Source organism: Capricornis sumatraensis, chromosome 15 (assembly GCF_032405125.1).
Source record: "Capricornis sumatraensis isolate serow.1 chromosome 15, serow.2, whole genome shotgun sequence".
Taxonomy (NCBI): domain Eukaryota; kingdom Metazoa; phylum Chordata; class Mammalia; order Artiodactyla; family Bovidae; genus Capricornis; species Capricornis sumatraensis.
The window spans coordinates 6,166,444-6,181,884 of NC_091083.1; the positions used below are offsets into that span (position 1 = coordinate 6,166,444).

A 15,441-nucleotide genomic window follows, 5' to 3' on the forward strand; every position below is an offset into this window, starting at 1 on the left:
GACTTAAAATCACGTGATTCATTATTATGACAGTAAACAAATATGTCTCCTGCACTATAGAATGCTGTAAAAACTCTAATATGTTAGTAGAAATGATACTCTCAGCCTTTTCTTGGAGTAGTCACACTCCCTCTCTGCTCTCTTTTTAAGAAACAAAGTTTCCTTTCTCTGTAGTAAGGGGAGTCAATAGGGAGCCCTGTTCTGAAATGTGGATGAGCTCACTCTGGCCAACACACAGAGCCAAGCTCCGCCCCACATGCTGCGCTTCCTCTTCCAGGACTGCACTCAGTCCTGACGGCCACAGGCCCCGCTCCCTGAGTCTCCATTGTCACCACCCCCTACAGAGGGGCCTTCTCTGACAGCCTCTGCAGACTCTCTACTGTCCACCCTCTTTACCGGCTTAAATCAGTGACTCATGGAAAACTTAGAATGTGTCACCTTGCCTGTCTGGTGGTGATTTTATTTGTATGTTTATCTATCTGTTTATGATCACACCCTGATATCAGGGCTTCCCTGCTAGCTCAGCTGGAAAAGAATATGCCTGCAATGCTAGAGACCGTGGTTTGATTCATTGGTCAGGAAGATCTCCTGGAGAAGGGAGAGGCTACCCACTTCAGTCTTCTCGGGCTTCCCTGGTGGCTCAGCTGGTAAAGAATCCGCCTGCAATTCAGGAGACCTGGGTTCGATCCCTGGGTTGGGAAGATCCTCTGGAGCAGGGAAAGGCTACCCACTCCAGTATCCTGGCCTGGAGAATTCCGTGGACTGTATAGTCCATGAGGTCATAAAGAGTCAGACACACGACTGAGCAACTTTCACTTTATGATCACACCCCTAGATGCTTAGAATAAACTGAATGAAATTAGTGATTTTGCTTTACTCATCCTTAGGAACTTGCACAGAGTTGGACATGACTGAAGTGATTTAACATGCATGCATGCTTATATAAAATACACATATATACATGGAAATATGGAAAATGGGATTATGGGTGATCTTTGTTTTATCCTTTATACTTTTCTGAATTTGCTGGATTTTCTGCAATAAAATCAACTTTTTTTTTTTTTTTTTTTTTTTTTAGTGAAGAAAAGCTGAAGTGCTTGGGAAGCTCTTTCTGGCTACCCTCTGATCATTCCTGGGCAATTCTGATGTGACATGGATGTTTTCCATGTGAGCGAGGATGCTGGGTGGTAAAAGACAGGTGCATTGAAGGGACACTGCCTCCATTCATCCAGGGGCTATTACATCTGGTGGGAGTTTAGGGAGATTATTGTTTAGTCGCTAAGTTGTGTTCCATTCTTTTTGTGACTTCATGGAAAGGGCCTAAATAGCAAAACTTCAAAACTCTTCTAACTAAGTCTTCCAGGGAACATCAACTCATTCCTTTCATGGCTGTTGTTCTACGGTGTTTTGTACCCTGGTGTGGCTGGTAAGTTTCAAGTGAATTCTCTGGGTAGGTTGCAGTGATGGGACATGCAGAAATCTGAGCCTAGAGATACATCAGTGCGGCGGATATCTTCCATTCATCCTTCTAGATCTAGGTCCTCCCTTCTCTGAGCCCCGGGAGGTTAACTTCTGTTGACCTGCTGATGGCTTCCAACTGGACTCAGTCAATGCAGGGCTCCGGTGGGAGCCTGGAAGGAAGGAGCAGAGTGATGCTGGGTTATTTTTGGCCCAGCTCCCAACCTGCAGGTTCACTGTGGGTCTGGCTTCCGATGAGGCTCAGAGCTCCTGCCAGGCAGCCTCTTCCTGCAACAATCTCTACTTCCAGATTCCAGTCCCGAGTTCTACACCTGACCTCTTCAGGCATGGGGTAGCAAGATCAGTGTTCCATTCTAGAGAACTGCCCTGGTCCTCATGACACTTCCTCTTGACTGATCTACCAATACCTTTATTAAACTCTCCCAAAGGACTTTCCAGGTGGCACTAGTGGTAAAGAACCCACCTGCCAATGCAGGAGACATAAGAGACACAGGTTTGAACCCTGGGTAAGGGAGATTCCCTGGAGAAGGGCATGGCAACCCACTCCAGTTTTCTTGCCTGGAGAACCCCATGGATGGAGGAGCCTGGTGGGCTACAGTCCATGGGGTCACAAAGAGCCAAACAAGACTGAAGAGACTTAACACACACACATACACAAAGTACTGGAATTTGTCATCTGCAGGGACTCTTAGTGATACTGCAGACGTGAATAGGGTGGACATGTCCTAGAAAAGTCATTTTTTCCCCACCGACAGAAATATCCATGTAGCAGGAAAATAAAAGAACTTTCCATAGTATTACTTCCCATGCTTATTGTTAAAGTGGAAAATTATCCTTCAAATTCAGTTCACAGATAATTCTGACTAACAGGATGACACAGAGGATGGTGATTTCCTTTTTGTAAGCCCTCTGGAAAGTGTTGTAGGTGACGTATGGAAAGTCAGAGTTATGAGAAAGTGCTCTTGGGAAGATAATACCAGTGACAGAAGAAGTGACAGAGCAAACTGGGGAGGGACCGAACATGAAAACCTTACCCGGCCATCGCTTGTCAGCAGGATGGAGTCACTCTTTATGTCCCTGTGGATCACTCCTTGGTTGTGAAGGTAGGAGAGAGCTCTCAGAACGGACAGACAGACAGTAGCTATCTGCTCTTCATTCATTCTAGAAAGGAAATCACATTGAAGGAGCTAGGTCAGGTTTAAGACCATCTTTGAAATGATTAAGAGAGGTAGCTCCCTTGGGTTCCAGTGAACCAGTCCATGCTCCCCAGTCCATGTCTGGAAAACCTACAGGGAAGGAAAAGGAAGTCTTTGGGACCTGATTCCCAGAACCTAAGGCTTAACCCTAACGATGACAGGGGCCAAGTATAAACTAAAGGAAAGGGAGCCCCACTGGCTGGTCTTTGGGTCATTAGAGCAAATGCACTTCCTTGGACTTTTACAGGTAATTCCCCAGGTACTGACACAACGCCAGGGTCTTGTAGAGAGGACACATTGAATGGAGCTATATTAGTTCCAGGAACGGTTCCTAGGTGTCTTGAGGAAGTCCTCTAATGTCCTTGGGTCTCTTTTGCCTCATCTTGGACATGGGCATGACCATGGTTCTCCTCTTGGACTTCCCTTGTGGCTCAGCTGGTAAAAAATCTGCCTGCAACGTAGGAGACCTGGGTTTGATCCCTGGGTTGGGAAGATCCCCAGGAGAAGGGAAAGGCTACCCATTCCAGTGTTCTGGCCTGGAGAATTCCATGGGCTATATGGTTGGACACAACTGAGTGACTTTCACTTTCACAGTTCTCTTCAGGCTTCCCTGGTGGCTCAGATGGTAAAAAATCCACCTGCAATGTGGGTAAACCTAGGTTCGGTCCCTGGGTTGGGAAGAGCCCTGGAGGAGGGCATGGCAAGCCACTCCTGTATTCTGGCCTGGAGAATTCCATGGACAGAGGAGCCTGGTGACTACAGTCCATAGGGTTGCAGAGTGACCGAGCACACTTGCACGCACACACGCATGTGCGCACACACACACTATCTGTCTGTATCTATATCCATGTAGGGTTGCTGTGGCCTCTGGCTATACTAATAGGAATCTGCCAGCTGAAATGGTCTACCGCTGACTCAGAGCTGTAGGGGGCTGTGACTGAAACACTGCCTCATTACAGTGGAGAAACAGCAGAAACTGCCCTCACATGGGTTCCCAATGCTTTCTTGCTATCTTGCTTCCCCTCTATTGTTGCTCATCTGGATTCACTTATGATTTGGATGCCATTTCAGTGACATCTGATATAACTCCTTCATGACAATCCTTTCAATTCTTTGGCATTTTATCTACCAGAAGAGCAAACTTAAAGTTTCCTAAATGTACATGATTTTTTTTTTTTTTTAACATATGTGTTCCTTTGAACCTTGCTTTTCCAAGCATGGTCTATGAACTAACAGCATTAGCATTGCCTGGGGGCTCCTTAGAATGCAAAGTATCACTCTATTCACTATTGAATCAGGATCTGCATTTTAATAAGATCCATGGGTAATTTGCATGCATATTAAAATTTGAGAAGCACTGTTTTAGCACGTACTCTTTATTTGCTTTCCATGCCCTTTTCTTCCCACTTGCCTTCTTAGTAAACTCCTATGCATCTCTCAAAACCCATCTTGGACATTGCTGTTTTTCAAAAATATTTCTTGACTCTAATGAAGATATTCAGGTGATCTTCTATGCTACTCATGTACATCTTTCTGATTCTGCACAGGTGTTATAATTTATTTATTTTGTACCCCCAGCATTTAGGGAAGAGTCTGGCACATAAAAAGTGATTAATATATACTTGATGAAATGACCACAAGTGGCATATCAGAGAAGCAAGTAGCTGAGGCAACAGGGGCAATTAACCATTGTTACTTGCAAGGTGATTTGAAACAGAATTGAAGAATCTCTCTCTCTCTCTCTTTTATGTAGTTTATTGTTAAACTACATAAAACTTTGCTCTTTCACCTGCCCCTGCCTTTCCCAGATACCTTTGGTAGTATCAACACATAGCAAATGACCTGGCAGCTCATAAGAATCAAATTCAGTTTTAGAAATCTTCAGTGGGATGGGAAATTCTATTATCTGTCACTTAAACTCAATTCTCAGCAGCTTGCTGATTTAAAATCAGTATCAGTGAACTCCTAGAGGGCAGGGAGAATGTGAATTGAATGAATGAACTATACATACATGATATTGTAATAGGCACCTGGGAATACAGAAGTGAGGGCAGTCATTTCTCTGCCTTCAAAGTGCTTACAACTTATGAAGAGTTCATAGAAGTAGTTACTAAGGTCTTACCCTGGGGAAGAATAAGAAGCATCTTGAATTATTTGTCTGGATAATAAGAAACTTACCTGGTATGAGTAACGATGTCTGTCAAGGCACCACCTTCTAGGAATTCCATGACCACCCAGAGCTCATCACTAACAAGGTAGCTGTTGTACATGTCAACCACGTTGTCATGGTGATAATCCCGCATTATCACAACCTGGGCAAAATGGAAAGACACTGTTTGATTTAGGAAGGTGAAATTAAGCTTTTTGTTTTCTTGTGACTACATCTGGGCTGTGAGTTTAATGATGGAGAATTAATGATGGTGAGGGAGAGATAGATTCAGAAGTCTATTACAGATAAAGGGGCAGTGCTGAGAATTGCTGGTAGGAATAGAGATGACGTTAGCAAAGTCAGAGAAAACAGCAGGTCAGTGAGACTTGGGAAGAATCAAGAATAAAGACAGGCAGAACCATAGAAGGGTCTCCATTCTCAAGAGTGAGGTTAGGTGACTGTTCTGGGGGATGTGATCAGATTTCTCAGGTTGCTCTTAAAACCCACTGTGCATGGGCTGCTGTTGGTTAACTGGGCAAAAGGGTCACCAACACAAAGTAACCGAGTCTCATAAGTGAACGAAATTAATAGTCATTAGGGTTTGGGCCGCATGAGACCAATTTAACTTCTTGGGAGGTCTGTGTTGAGTCTGAAAGAGTTTGGGCTGAATACAAAGGATAGGTCTTGAAGGTAAAAACATTAGGATTTAAGCATAAAATGTCAACTTGTGTCTGCTTGCTAGAGAGAGCATCCAGGAATTCCTGTCCTGGGGCTGCTTGTGGTAACACTTTCAGAATCAGTATTGAATAATAAATCATACAGTTATTTATCTAAGTTCATTTGTCCTGTCTATTCCGGTGTTGCAATTTGGAAATAAGTTCCAGAAATCAGGAGCTGTGGATCGGGAAGAAGCTGAGTCCCACTGACCTGGTGCTGTATGTGAGGTCAGGAGGGTGGGAAAGAAATGAATGCCTATGGGAGGTAGAAATGCACGGAGCTACCGGTGGCTTCGCATGAAGCCCCACAACAGAAGGTTCACAGTCACAGCTGAGGGCACGGTTGCAGCTGTATGAACCTGCTGTCTGACCGGGGCTAGTCGCATAAACTGAGTCCAGGTTTTCTTGTTGCTAAAGTGGAGATAACATCTTTCTGTCACTTGCCCAATGCTTAGCACAGAGGGTGGCCCACAGGAGGAACTTCATAAAGAGGCAGCCGTATGGGCACAGAAAAAAGGATGCTGCTGTGTAATTACATTTCTAGCATTCTCTAATGTCATAAAACGTACAAGGGCTATTTCTAAAATGGGAAAGAAATGTTACAGAGGACAGAAGGATGGACCCAAACACACCATCTACCTCGTTGAAAAGCAGCTCTCGCCTCTGCTGCTTCCGGAGGTCCATTTTCTTCACTGCGACTTGTTTCCCTGTGTGTTTCTCCGTGGCGATGCACACAATGCCGGTCGACCCCTCCCCAATTTTGATAAAGTTGTCCAAGTATTCCCTGGGGTCTCCTGGGCTGACCACCAGCTGCAAGGCAGCCCGGAACTGTTCGTGGGATACCCTGGAGGGCTGCTGGTCTGAGGAGGAGCCCCAGCTGGGTGGAGGGTAGGTGCTAGATGAGATGCTGAGAGAGCTCAGGTAAGAAGCTGTGGAGATGTACTGTGAACTGGTCTGCAGGGAGGGGTGGTGGTACAGGGTGGCTTTGTGGTACCCAGATGGGTACTGGTGGCTGCTTGAGGAATAGCCTGCTTTGCTTTGACTCTGAGGTAGTTTGCTGGGACCCCTGGGGTAGGTGTCGGACCCTGACAGTGGAGGGCTGAGGACCATCTGTGCTCGATCATAATCCACCTGGAAAGACAGACATAGATGGAGAAATTCACATGCTGTATCTGAACATCACAGCCATCACACAGCTGGTCCAAATGATGAGCACCACTTTTCACAACCTGCCTGAGGGAAAGTCTTACCTCATGAAGTCCTGGGATGTCTGCTCCCACCCTTTATCTGCCCTCCAACTTCCCAATTCAGCCTCTTTCTTTCTCCTTCCCTATTAAAATCCCCAGAAACAGACTCTGAGACCTGGATTAGAATGCAAGTAATAGGAGGTGATCCCTGGACTTATGAAATGAGACAGGAATGGGGGAAAAGTCAATAAAGTGTGAATCATAAAGTATGATGGTTAGTTTTAGGTGTCAACTTGGCTATACATGGAGCCCCATTATTTGCTCAAACACCAGTCTAGATATCACTGTGGAGGCAATTTTCAGATGTGATTAACACTTAACTCAGTAGACTTCGAGTAGAACAGATTACCCTACAAAATGTGGGTGGGCCATATCAAATCAGTTGAAGGTTTGAAGAGAAAAGATTGAGTTTACACAAAGAGGAAGATTTTTGCACTTACACTGCCCTTGGGCTCAAGTCTCTATCAGTTCTTGCTGGAATTTCTAGCCCCCACAATTGCATGCGTCAGTTTCTTAGTCTCTTCCTCTTTCTGTATGCATGCATGCACACACATGCATACCCTGCTGGTTATGTTTCTCTGGTGAACTCTAACATACACAGCAAGATACCACTGATGGAACTGGAACTTAATCCCACCAGGCAAGTCTAAACCCTGGGAGACTATTAGGACACACACTTCAAAACTGTCCCATCTCAGAGCAGAGAGTTAAGGTATTCAGGTACCAAATCTGCTTACCATCAGCTCCTTGGGATATGAATTCCTTGGCCTTCTGTGTCCTGGACTGAGCAGGCTCTGACAGTTAGAGGAAGGTCTAAGACCAGGATTTTTTAGCCTTGGTATCCATGATGTTCTGGGTCAGATAATTCTTTGATGTGGATAGCTGTCCTACACGTTCAAGGATATTTAGCAGCATCCCTGGATTCTACCCACTAGATGCTGTAGCAGGTTCTCCTCCCATTTATGGCCAAAAATTTTCATAAGATGTTGTCAAATGTTCCCAGGATATGGACAAAATCACCCTTGATTAAGGACTACTGTTTTAGACAAAGGAAAGCAGTGCTTGCAGATAGAAACAGTCAGCGGTGAAGGGATATGTCTGAGGCACTAACAGTACAAATGTAATGAGAGAAAACATATTTTTAGGGCTGTGTGTGTGTGTAAAAGAGAAATCTACTCAGCCCTCAAAAGGATTATAGCCAAGAACATTCTTCTCTGATTGTGAAGAGTGGATTGAGAGACTCAGCAGAGCGGATGGGGAGGACAGATAGGAGAGGGGTGGGGGAAGCCAGTGAGGGGTTTCTAAGACAGTAGAGGCAGATTTCAGCAATCGCACTCTGGAAAAGACCAAGAAGGAGCTCTAGCTACCCCTGGAATGACTGAGGTCAAGGATGGTGACTATGCACAGCATACTACCCTCACCTCCTTGCCCAAAGCAGGAAGTGTTAGTAGATCAATGCACTCCTTTGTGCAAGATCCTGATAACAACAGAGTGTTGGGTAAGCAGAAGGTGCTTGAAAAAGATTTGTTGATGGGACCTCAGCCTCCTTCTTAACATAGCATCCCAGGAAATCTCTACTACTCTACTGGGATGTACACGGAATGACAGTTTCATGCTGACCCTCATCTACCACAAGGATCTAGATTTGCTCTAAATGATGGTTACTGGCTACATGTGTCTATCTAATTAAAATCAATAGAAACCAAAGTTAAAAATTCCATTCCTCATTCACGTTAGTCATATGTTAGGTATTTAATGAGTCGACATATCGAACAGCACAGGTAAGAAAACATTTCCACCATTGTAGAATATTCTACAGGGCTGCAATGTTCTATTCACTGTTGAATTCACTGGTCCTGTGTGGTCCATTCATTCATTCATTTACTGCTGTGCTTAATTGCTTAGTCATGTCCAACTCTTTGTGACCCCAATGACTGTAGCTTGTCAAGCTCCTCTGTCCGTGGGATTCTCCAGGCAAGAATACTGGGGTGGGTGCCCATACCCTCCTCCTGGGGATTTTCCCAACCTAGGGATCAAACCCAGGTCTCTCACATTGCAGGTGGATTCTTTACTGTCTGAGCCACCAGGGAAGCCCCATTCATTTAGCATGCAAATTAATATTTGAGCAACTATTATCTGTTAGGCACCATCTCAGGTGCCGTGGGAAGGTCCAGCAATAATCGTAATGGATGGTATTTCTGTCTTCCTGGAGTTTACTAGAGAAAAAGATGGATGATAGACAAGAAAATCAATAACTATGCAGTATATGGTCTAGTAGCAATGGGGGATATGAAAAATAAGACAGAGGAAGGGGGTTGAGAGTAACACGATGCTGTTTTGGATGGGTGGGCCAAGGAAGGCTTTCTGAGAGGTGCCGCACGAGTAGAAGCCTGGCTGAGGTGAGGGAGCGAGCCCTGGCCTGTGGGGAGGGGGGCAGTCCAGGCAGGGGCTCAGCATGCACAGAGCTCTGAACACATAGAAGCTTGCACAGCATGGAGCTGAGGGCAGGCGCCTGGGGAAGACGGACGGAGAAGCAGCGCTCAGGCAGCTCGTGCGGACCCACGGCAAGGACGCCGGAGGTTGCTGTGCAGAGAGGCGTGGTGGGGTCCTGACTCTCGGTGCTGAAGGAGCAGCTCTGGTGGCAGGGATGCCAGTGAGCTTACTGCAGCTAGTGTGGGCAGAGATCAGAGTGGGTTCTCTACATGGCGTGAGGAACGGTGGGATCGGGGTCAAGTCTAAAGGCAGAGCTGGCAGGATTTTCTGACGGATGGGATTAGAATATGAAGCAGAAGAATCAGAGGGAATTCCCAGGATTTTGGCTTGAGGAACAGGCCACTCAGTAATATGAGGAGCGCAAGTGCAGAAGCAGGAATGTGGGCAGTGAATCAGCCTCCAAGATGGCTCCCAGGGATCCCTGCTTCTCGACAGAAATGTGCAATCTTCTCCGCGGTATCAGGTGGATTTGTGTGGGGAAAAGAATATGGTGGAAGTGATAGCAAGTGCCCTCTGCGGTCAGTATGGACATCGTGGCTTCCCTCCATTCTCTCCTATTGCTCTGGCTTTCTCTGGTTGCCATGTTGTGGGGCACTCAAAAATCTATGGAGAGGTCTTCCTGCCAAGAGCCAGCTAGAAACAGAAGCCTCCCACTAACAGCCAAGTGTGTCATCTTGGAGGTGATCCACTGGCCCCAGTCAAGCCTTCAGATGGCAGTAGCCCGGGACTCTTTATTACACATGAATAGGTACACATGGGGGAAAACCCAGAGTTCCATCATGGCCATATTAAGTGTGAGACAGCTATTAATCATCCACTCAGAGATGTCTCTTAGGTGACAGGCATGCCTCCAGTCCAGCGAAGAGCTGAGGCTGACGACATGAATCTGAGAGTTGTCAACATTTAGCTTGCATTAAAAGCCACGGCATTGAATGTGTAAGAGAAAGTTCAAGGACTCCAGTGTGTGGAGTCTATAAAGAGAAGGGGGAAGCTGCATAGGAGCTGAGGAGAAGAAGCCAATTTGGCAGGAAAGGCACGAGGGCCTAGGGTGTTCTGAGGCCCAGAAGGACAGTGTTTCAGGAAGGAAGGAGTGAGGGACTGTCACAGGCCATGGAGAAGTGAAGCAGGGTGCAGCAGGGTGCCCGCTGCACCTGGCCACATGGTGGTCATCGGAGCCAGGCACGGTCAGAGGCACTGGCCCTCACGCCGCGTGACCAGGGCCGCCTCCCCAAGTCAGGGAACAAGGTCTGCACACAGTGGGCCCCTGACAGGTGCCGTCATGGTCCTGGTCTACGCACCACCCTCTGGCTCCAGATCACACTGTGGGCCTCCTGCCTTGCTGCACTCTCGAGCCTTGCGCCAGCAGAGCTGGGGTGTTTCTCAGTCTGAGCCCTGGCCTGGTTGCAGAGTGGAGAGAATGTATTTAAGGATGTATTGAAAGCTGAATTTTGATTCTGGTGACTTGAGTCAAATCACTTAGTAAAATCAGGGTCATCATACCTTTCTCTGAGAGTTTTAATGAGGCTTAAGGTAAGCCTAAGAGCCCCCTAGAGCAGCCTACTGTTTAAGAAAAGACTCTGGACTCAAAGCCTTTATTTGCCATTTACAAGTTGTGTGACATTGGGCAAGTTATTTAAACTCCTGTGCTTCAGTTTTTTCAGCTTTAAAATGGGAGTAATAATAATAATACCTACAGAATAATAATGGACCTGCCTAATAATAATAATAATACCTACCTCCTTTAGTGACTGCACATGCTATAGAATTGAATACAAATTAAAGAATTTGAACAGAGACTATTCCATACAACCTAGTAATTCATTCTAGATAGTGCTATTATATAAAGTGCTTAGCAAAATAGAAGGAATGTAAAGGAAAATAATAAATAGTAACTACAATGGTAATAAAACTAGTGAGCATTTATTGAATACTTACAATGTACTTGTATATATACTCCTATTACACGCATCTTCTAAAACAAAGTGGCTCATTATAATATAGTGAGCATCATTGAAATGCTGTATTTGAGATCAAGTTGGTTTTTGTCTAAGGCCCTGGATTTGTGCCATACACAAAACTGGTCTGTGTATGTGCTAGGGTTAGGGGATGACAAATGTTGGTGTAAATTAAATAATTAAGTTCTTCCTGCAAATTAAGCTCAGATTAGCAAAGCCCAGGCTAGTTACAAGGCCATCATGTGAGGGGAAGCGGGGTCTATGACTTTTACTCTTGAAAGTGTGTCCTGGGAGCCATCACATTCCATTATCTCCTGCTGTCTTTATGATAGTATTTCCTCCTGTACTTTGAAACAGAATTCCTTCTCTGCAAGCAGGTATCTGCTCTCTGAAGAAATGTTAGAAGTAAAAGGTGTCTCTGGTAGGAATCACATCCCTCCACTGCTCTTCTTTATCAGACTCTGCTTGTCTGATACTGTCTATGACTGTCATGTGACATCAAGAAAACACCATTTCAATCTGATCTTACGTTTAGTTTTGTGTATGGTGTTAGAGAATGTTCTAATTTCATTCTTTACCATGTAGCTATCCAGTTTTCCCAGCACCACTTATGAATGAGACTATCTTTTCTCCATTGTATATTCTCACCTCCTTTTGTCTTGCAAATCAACTATTCTCCAATATAGAATAAAAAATAAATTAAAAAAAATAAATACCAAAAAAGAAAAGAAAAGGATGCTTGTCTTCATATATGGGAGGATTTCCAGTTAGACAGACTGCAGAGTTCAATGTGAGCTAACGGTCTTTGAAATTAAGTCTTAGAGATAAAAGAGTGCCATTGTCTTTCAATGGCTGCTAGGAGGAGGTGCAGACTCTTAAAAAAGCAATGGATGAGGCACAAATGCCATCGTAAGAGTCAGGTTTTGGTACCAGACTCAAGGGATATGGGTCAAAGGACAATGGACATTTGGCTAGTGGGAGAGAATGCGTGTTCCTCTCTCCATGCTCCATCCACTCAAAGAGATGATGGTGGACAAACGGCTGGCTATGTAAAGGAGAAATTCATAAGCAACCTGTTCTATTGACTGTGTTGCTGAACCATGGTCCCAGGTAATCTTCATGACCCAAGGTTTCCATGAGGGTGACTGTCACTGGCTCAAACACTGTGGCTAGCCCCATGATTTTTCACTGTAACAGACAAGCAGAAGGTAGACAATCCCACTGTATGGTTGATAAAACTGAAGCTCTGGGAGGCGAAACTCTCCCCAAGCAATCCAAGGTCAAGTGCCCCAAACTGCAATCTACCATCTGTTTCTTTGGTTCAGGTCAGGTCACCCCAAGGGGGACAGTGTCCACGTCCCAGCTGATGGGCACACCAGCACCACAGCCTGGTTTACTGCCTGCCCTGGCAATTTTTATATTTGTTGTCACCTCTACAAATCAAGGCTTAACATTCTCTTTTTGATAAATGTTGAATGTTTTACTGGGAGCCAAAGTCGGGTTCCTTCCTTTGACCAACTGCTTTGTTAGAAGCCTGTCCTGTAGGCTCACACTGATGTTAATAATGATACCTGACATTTGCTGAGTGCTTTCTATGTGCCAGGGACCATTTTAATCATTTCATATATGTGCCTGCGTTTAAATCCCACGTAACACAATGAGATAAAGTCCTGAAACTCTTCCATTTTACAGATAAGGAAACTGAGACACCATGGGTTTAAGTAGGTCATGGAAAAGTCTCATAGCTCCTAAGAAATTGAGCTGGGATTCAAATCTAGACAGTATCACTTCAGAATTTGTGATAGCTTCTCAAGGTATCCTTCAACGGTAAGAAGATAGCCGGGGTCAGGACTGAGGCAAACACAGTATAGAGAGACAGCTACAGTGCTAAAGCCTGGTTGGGTGTTTCACTAGGGGCCCAGATGTCTAAGCAGCCTGGGGCAGGATGCAAGAACGCGGCCAGAAAATGATGGGTGATAACGCCTGAGGGAGGGGGATGGAAGAAAAATTAACTGTGTGTTTTAATAGTCTTGGCTTATACAAATCAGCTCAAAATATATTAAAAAGGGATAATGAATCGTTATAGCAAAATGAGTTGATCGTTACAGGAAAATGAATGCATCACTTTCATTTGTCTGTGGCCACAGCAGAATTTTGTGTTCATCTACTAGGCTCAAACTTTCTTCTAGGTGTTTGTCTAAGCTCTCTTCTATAACAAGGTCTCCTGGCCTTTTTACATGGCTCTTAAACTGTTATAACTATTTAATTTTCCTACTCTAAATAATCTTTCCCGTGATACCTTAAAATCATAAATGGGTGAAACAAAAACGATGAATTTGTCCATATATACTATTTTGTACATACATACATACACACTTGTGCCTATAAGAAAGACTTTTAAAGGAGTATAGCTTGAACTGGCAACCTTTTCTACAGCCTGACTTACAAATATATTCTAGGGAAAAAAGAAGTACATTTGCAGTCCATGTGGGCGGGCCTACAGTATCTTGAGATGGAGGTAAGATTTTATCATTTAGTAAAACCACAGTGGAGTAAAATTAGACTAGGGAAAGGTATAGATATTTAAAAAGAGAATCCAATGTGCCTCTCACCACCCATGTCTCAAACCATTTCCAAAAGATCTATGCATCTAGTGTATGCTCTAAGACCTTATTGCAGAAAGACCTTATTTCAAGGGCACAGGGGTGGGAAGGCAGAAGGCAGGAGAGAAAGCAGTGAAGAGCCACCAAGAAAAAAGTCCTGCGATTTTGTGGAAAAGTAGCTTCATACAAATAAGACCGTGTTCTACATACACTGAATGTGGGTTTCCATACGGCAAGGTGCAGCAATAATAGAGAAGACCAGATCAGTTTGTAAATTATCACCTAGGCTGATGTCACCAGACTGCCAAATTGCTTAGCTGAGGTCACAGGATGACTAACTGTCACTAAAAATCAGATACATTCTGAAAAGGAACTCTCTCTACAGGAATCTTTAAAAATACTCAAAACAACAGAAAATGTCTCAGTTTCCTTCCTTTTTGAAATGGCTAATAACATTCATTTTTTAATTCCATATAAATTAAATCTTGCTTTTTCATGGCTTTATTCAAACCCTGTCAAGAATTAAGTAAGGCCACACACAAAAAAGCAGTATTATAAGGGAATAAATAATTCTCAGTTAACAATTCAGCCAGACTGCCCTTGCACAATAAGCACAACATCTTCAAAGACAGGGTCAGACACAGGCTTGTGATGTATCAAAATTATAAATAATTATAGCAATGAATTCATTTAATCAATCAATTTCACCAGTGGTGTCCTGGGGTGGACAGGACATAAAACTCCACACAGCTATCAATTGCTCTGATTACAGCTGGCTGTCAGCCAGAATTCCTGTGATCCATGTTAGTTAAATGCACATTAATCTGAATTTGGCAGCGTAATCAAGGACCTAACTGAACTGTGAAATTGAATTCTGCAGTGGAACATCATTTGGCCATTTTATGCCAAGGCTGGGGAAAAAAAGGCTCAGTGGGAGGAGGGAGAGAGAAAGAAAAGAAGGAAAAAACTCCTGCGGCAGCATCTATTTGTCATCATGGCCTTCCATGCTGGTGACAGGCAGGCTGCGGCTGGATTGTGCTGGATGGGTGTGTGTGTGGTGTGTGTGTGTGTGTGTGCGTGCGTGTGTGCGTGGTATAAATCTGCACCCACATAATGGGGACTGCAGAAGCTTCCATGAAGGATAGAGTCTCTCTCTCCATGCCCTGCAGTTACAGAGAATGCAGAGGCAGCTGTTTCCAGTGCCTGAGTGTGATGCTTTAATACACCTTTTCAGAGTACAACAAAGCAAAGAGACTGCTCGTGCCCAGAATGAAAAAAGCCAGACTGCGCGCTGCTTGTTCTCTATAAATCAAATACAGGATAAGAGTGAACCATAGGGCTCTACGTAAGAAAAGGACATCTTACCCTGTCCTTACTTGACTCAAAGGGAAATGTAACAGGGCCAGGCTTGGCTTGGGAAAAGGAAAACATTTGCTCGTAAGGACCTGGGAGAGAATCTGGAGCTGGTTTTCTCTGCAGGGACATTTCAGAGATGGATAAGCAGGGGAAGGGGATTCACTAAACCCCGTGACCTGCATCCCTTGGTTATGCTCTGCAACCCCAGGCCTTCCTGCTGTGGGGCAGAGGTGCTGCTAAGGAGGCT

At 44.6% G+C, this 15,441-nt stretch overlaps 1 protein-coding gene across 1 annotated transcript in view; it reads right to left on the bottom strand.

Moving 5' to 3' along the window:
* Window positions 1–15,441, bottom strand: part of PAK5 (p21 (RAC1) activated kinase 5) — a 112,920-nt gene that overhangs the window by 16,939 nt on the left and 80,540 nt on the right. The window contains exons 3-5 of the mRNA XM_068987592.1: window positions 6,180–6,671; window positions 4,854–4,987; window positions 2,514–2,640 (exon numbers count right to left, since the gene is read on the bottom strand). Coding sequence (XP_068843693.1) covers window positions 2,514–2,640; window positions 4,854–4,987; window positions 6,180–6,671 — 753 coding nt within the window. The remainder of the gene's footprint in view (window positions 1–2,513; window positions 2,641–4,853; window positions 4,988–6,179; window positions 6,672–15,441) is intronic.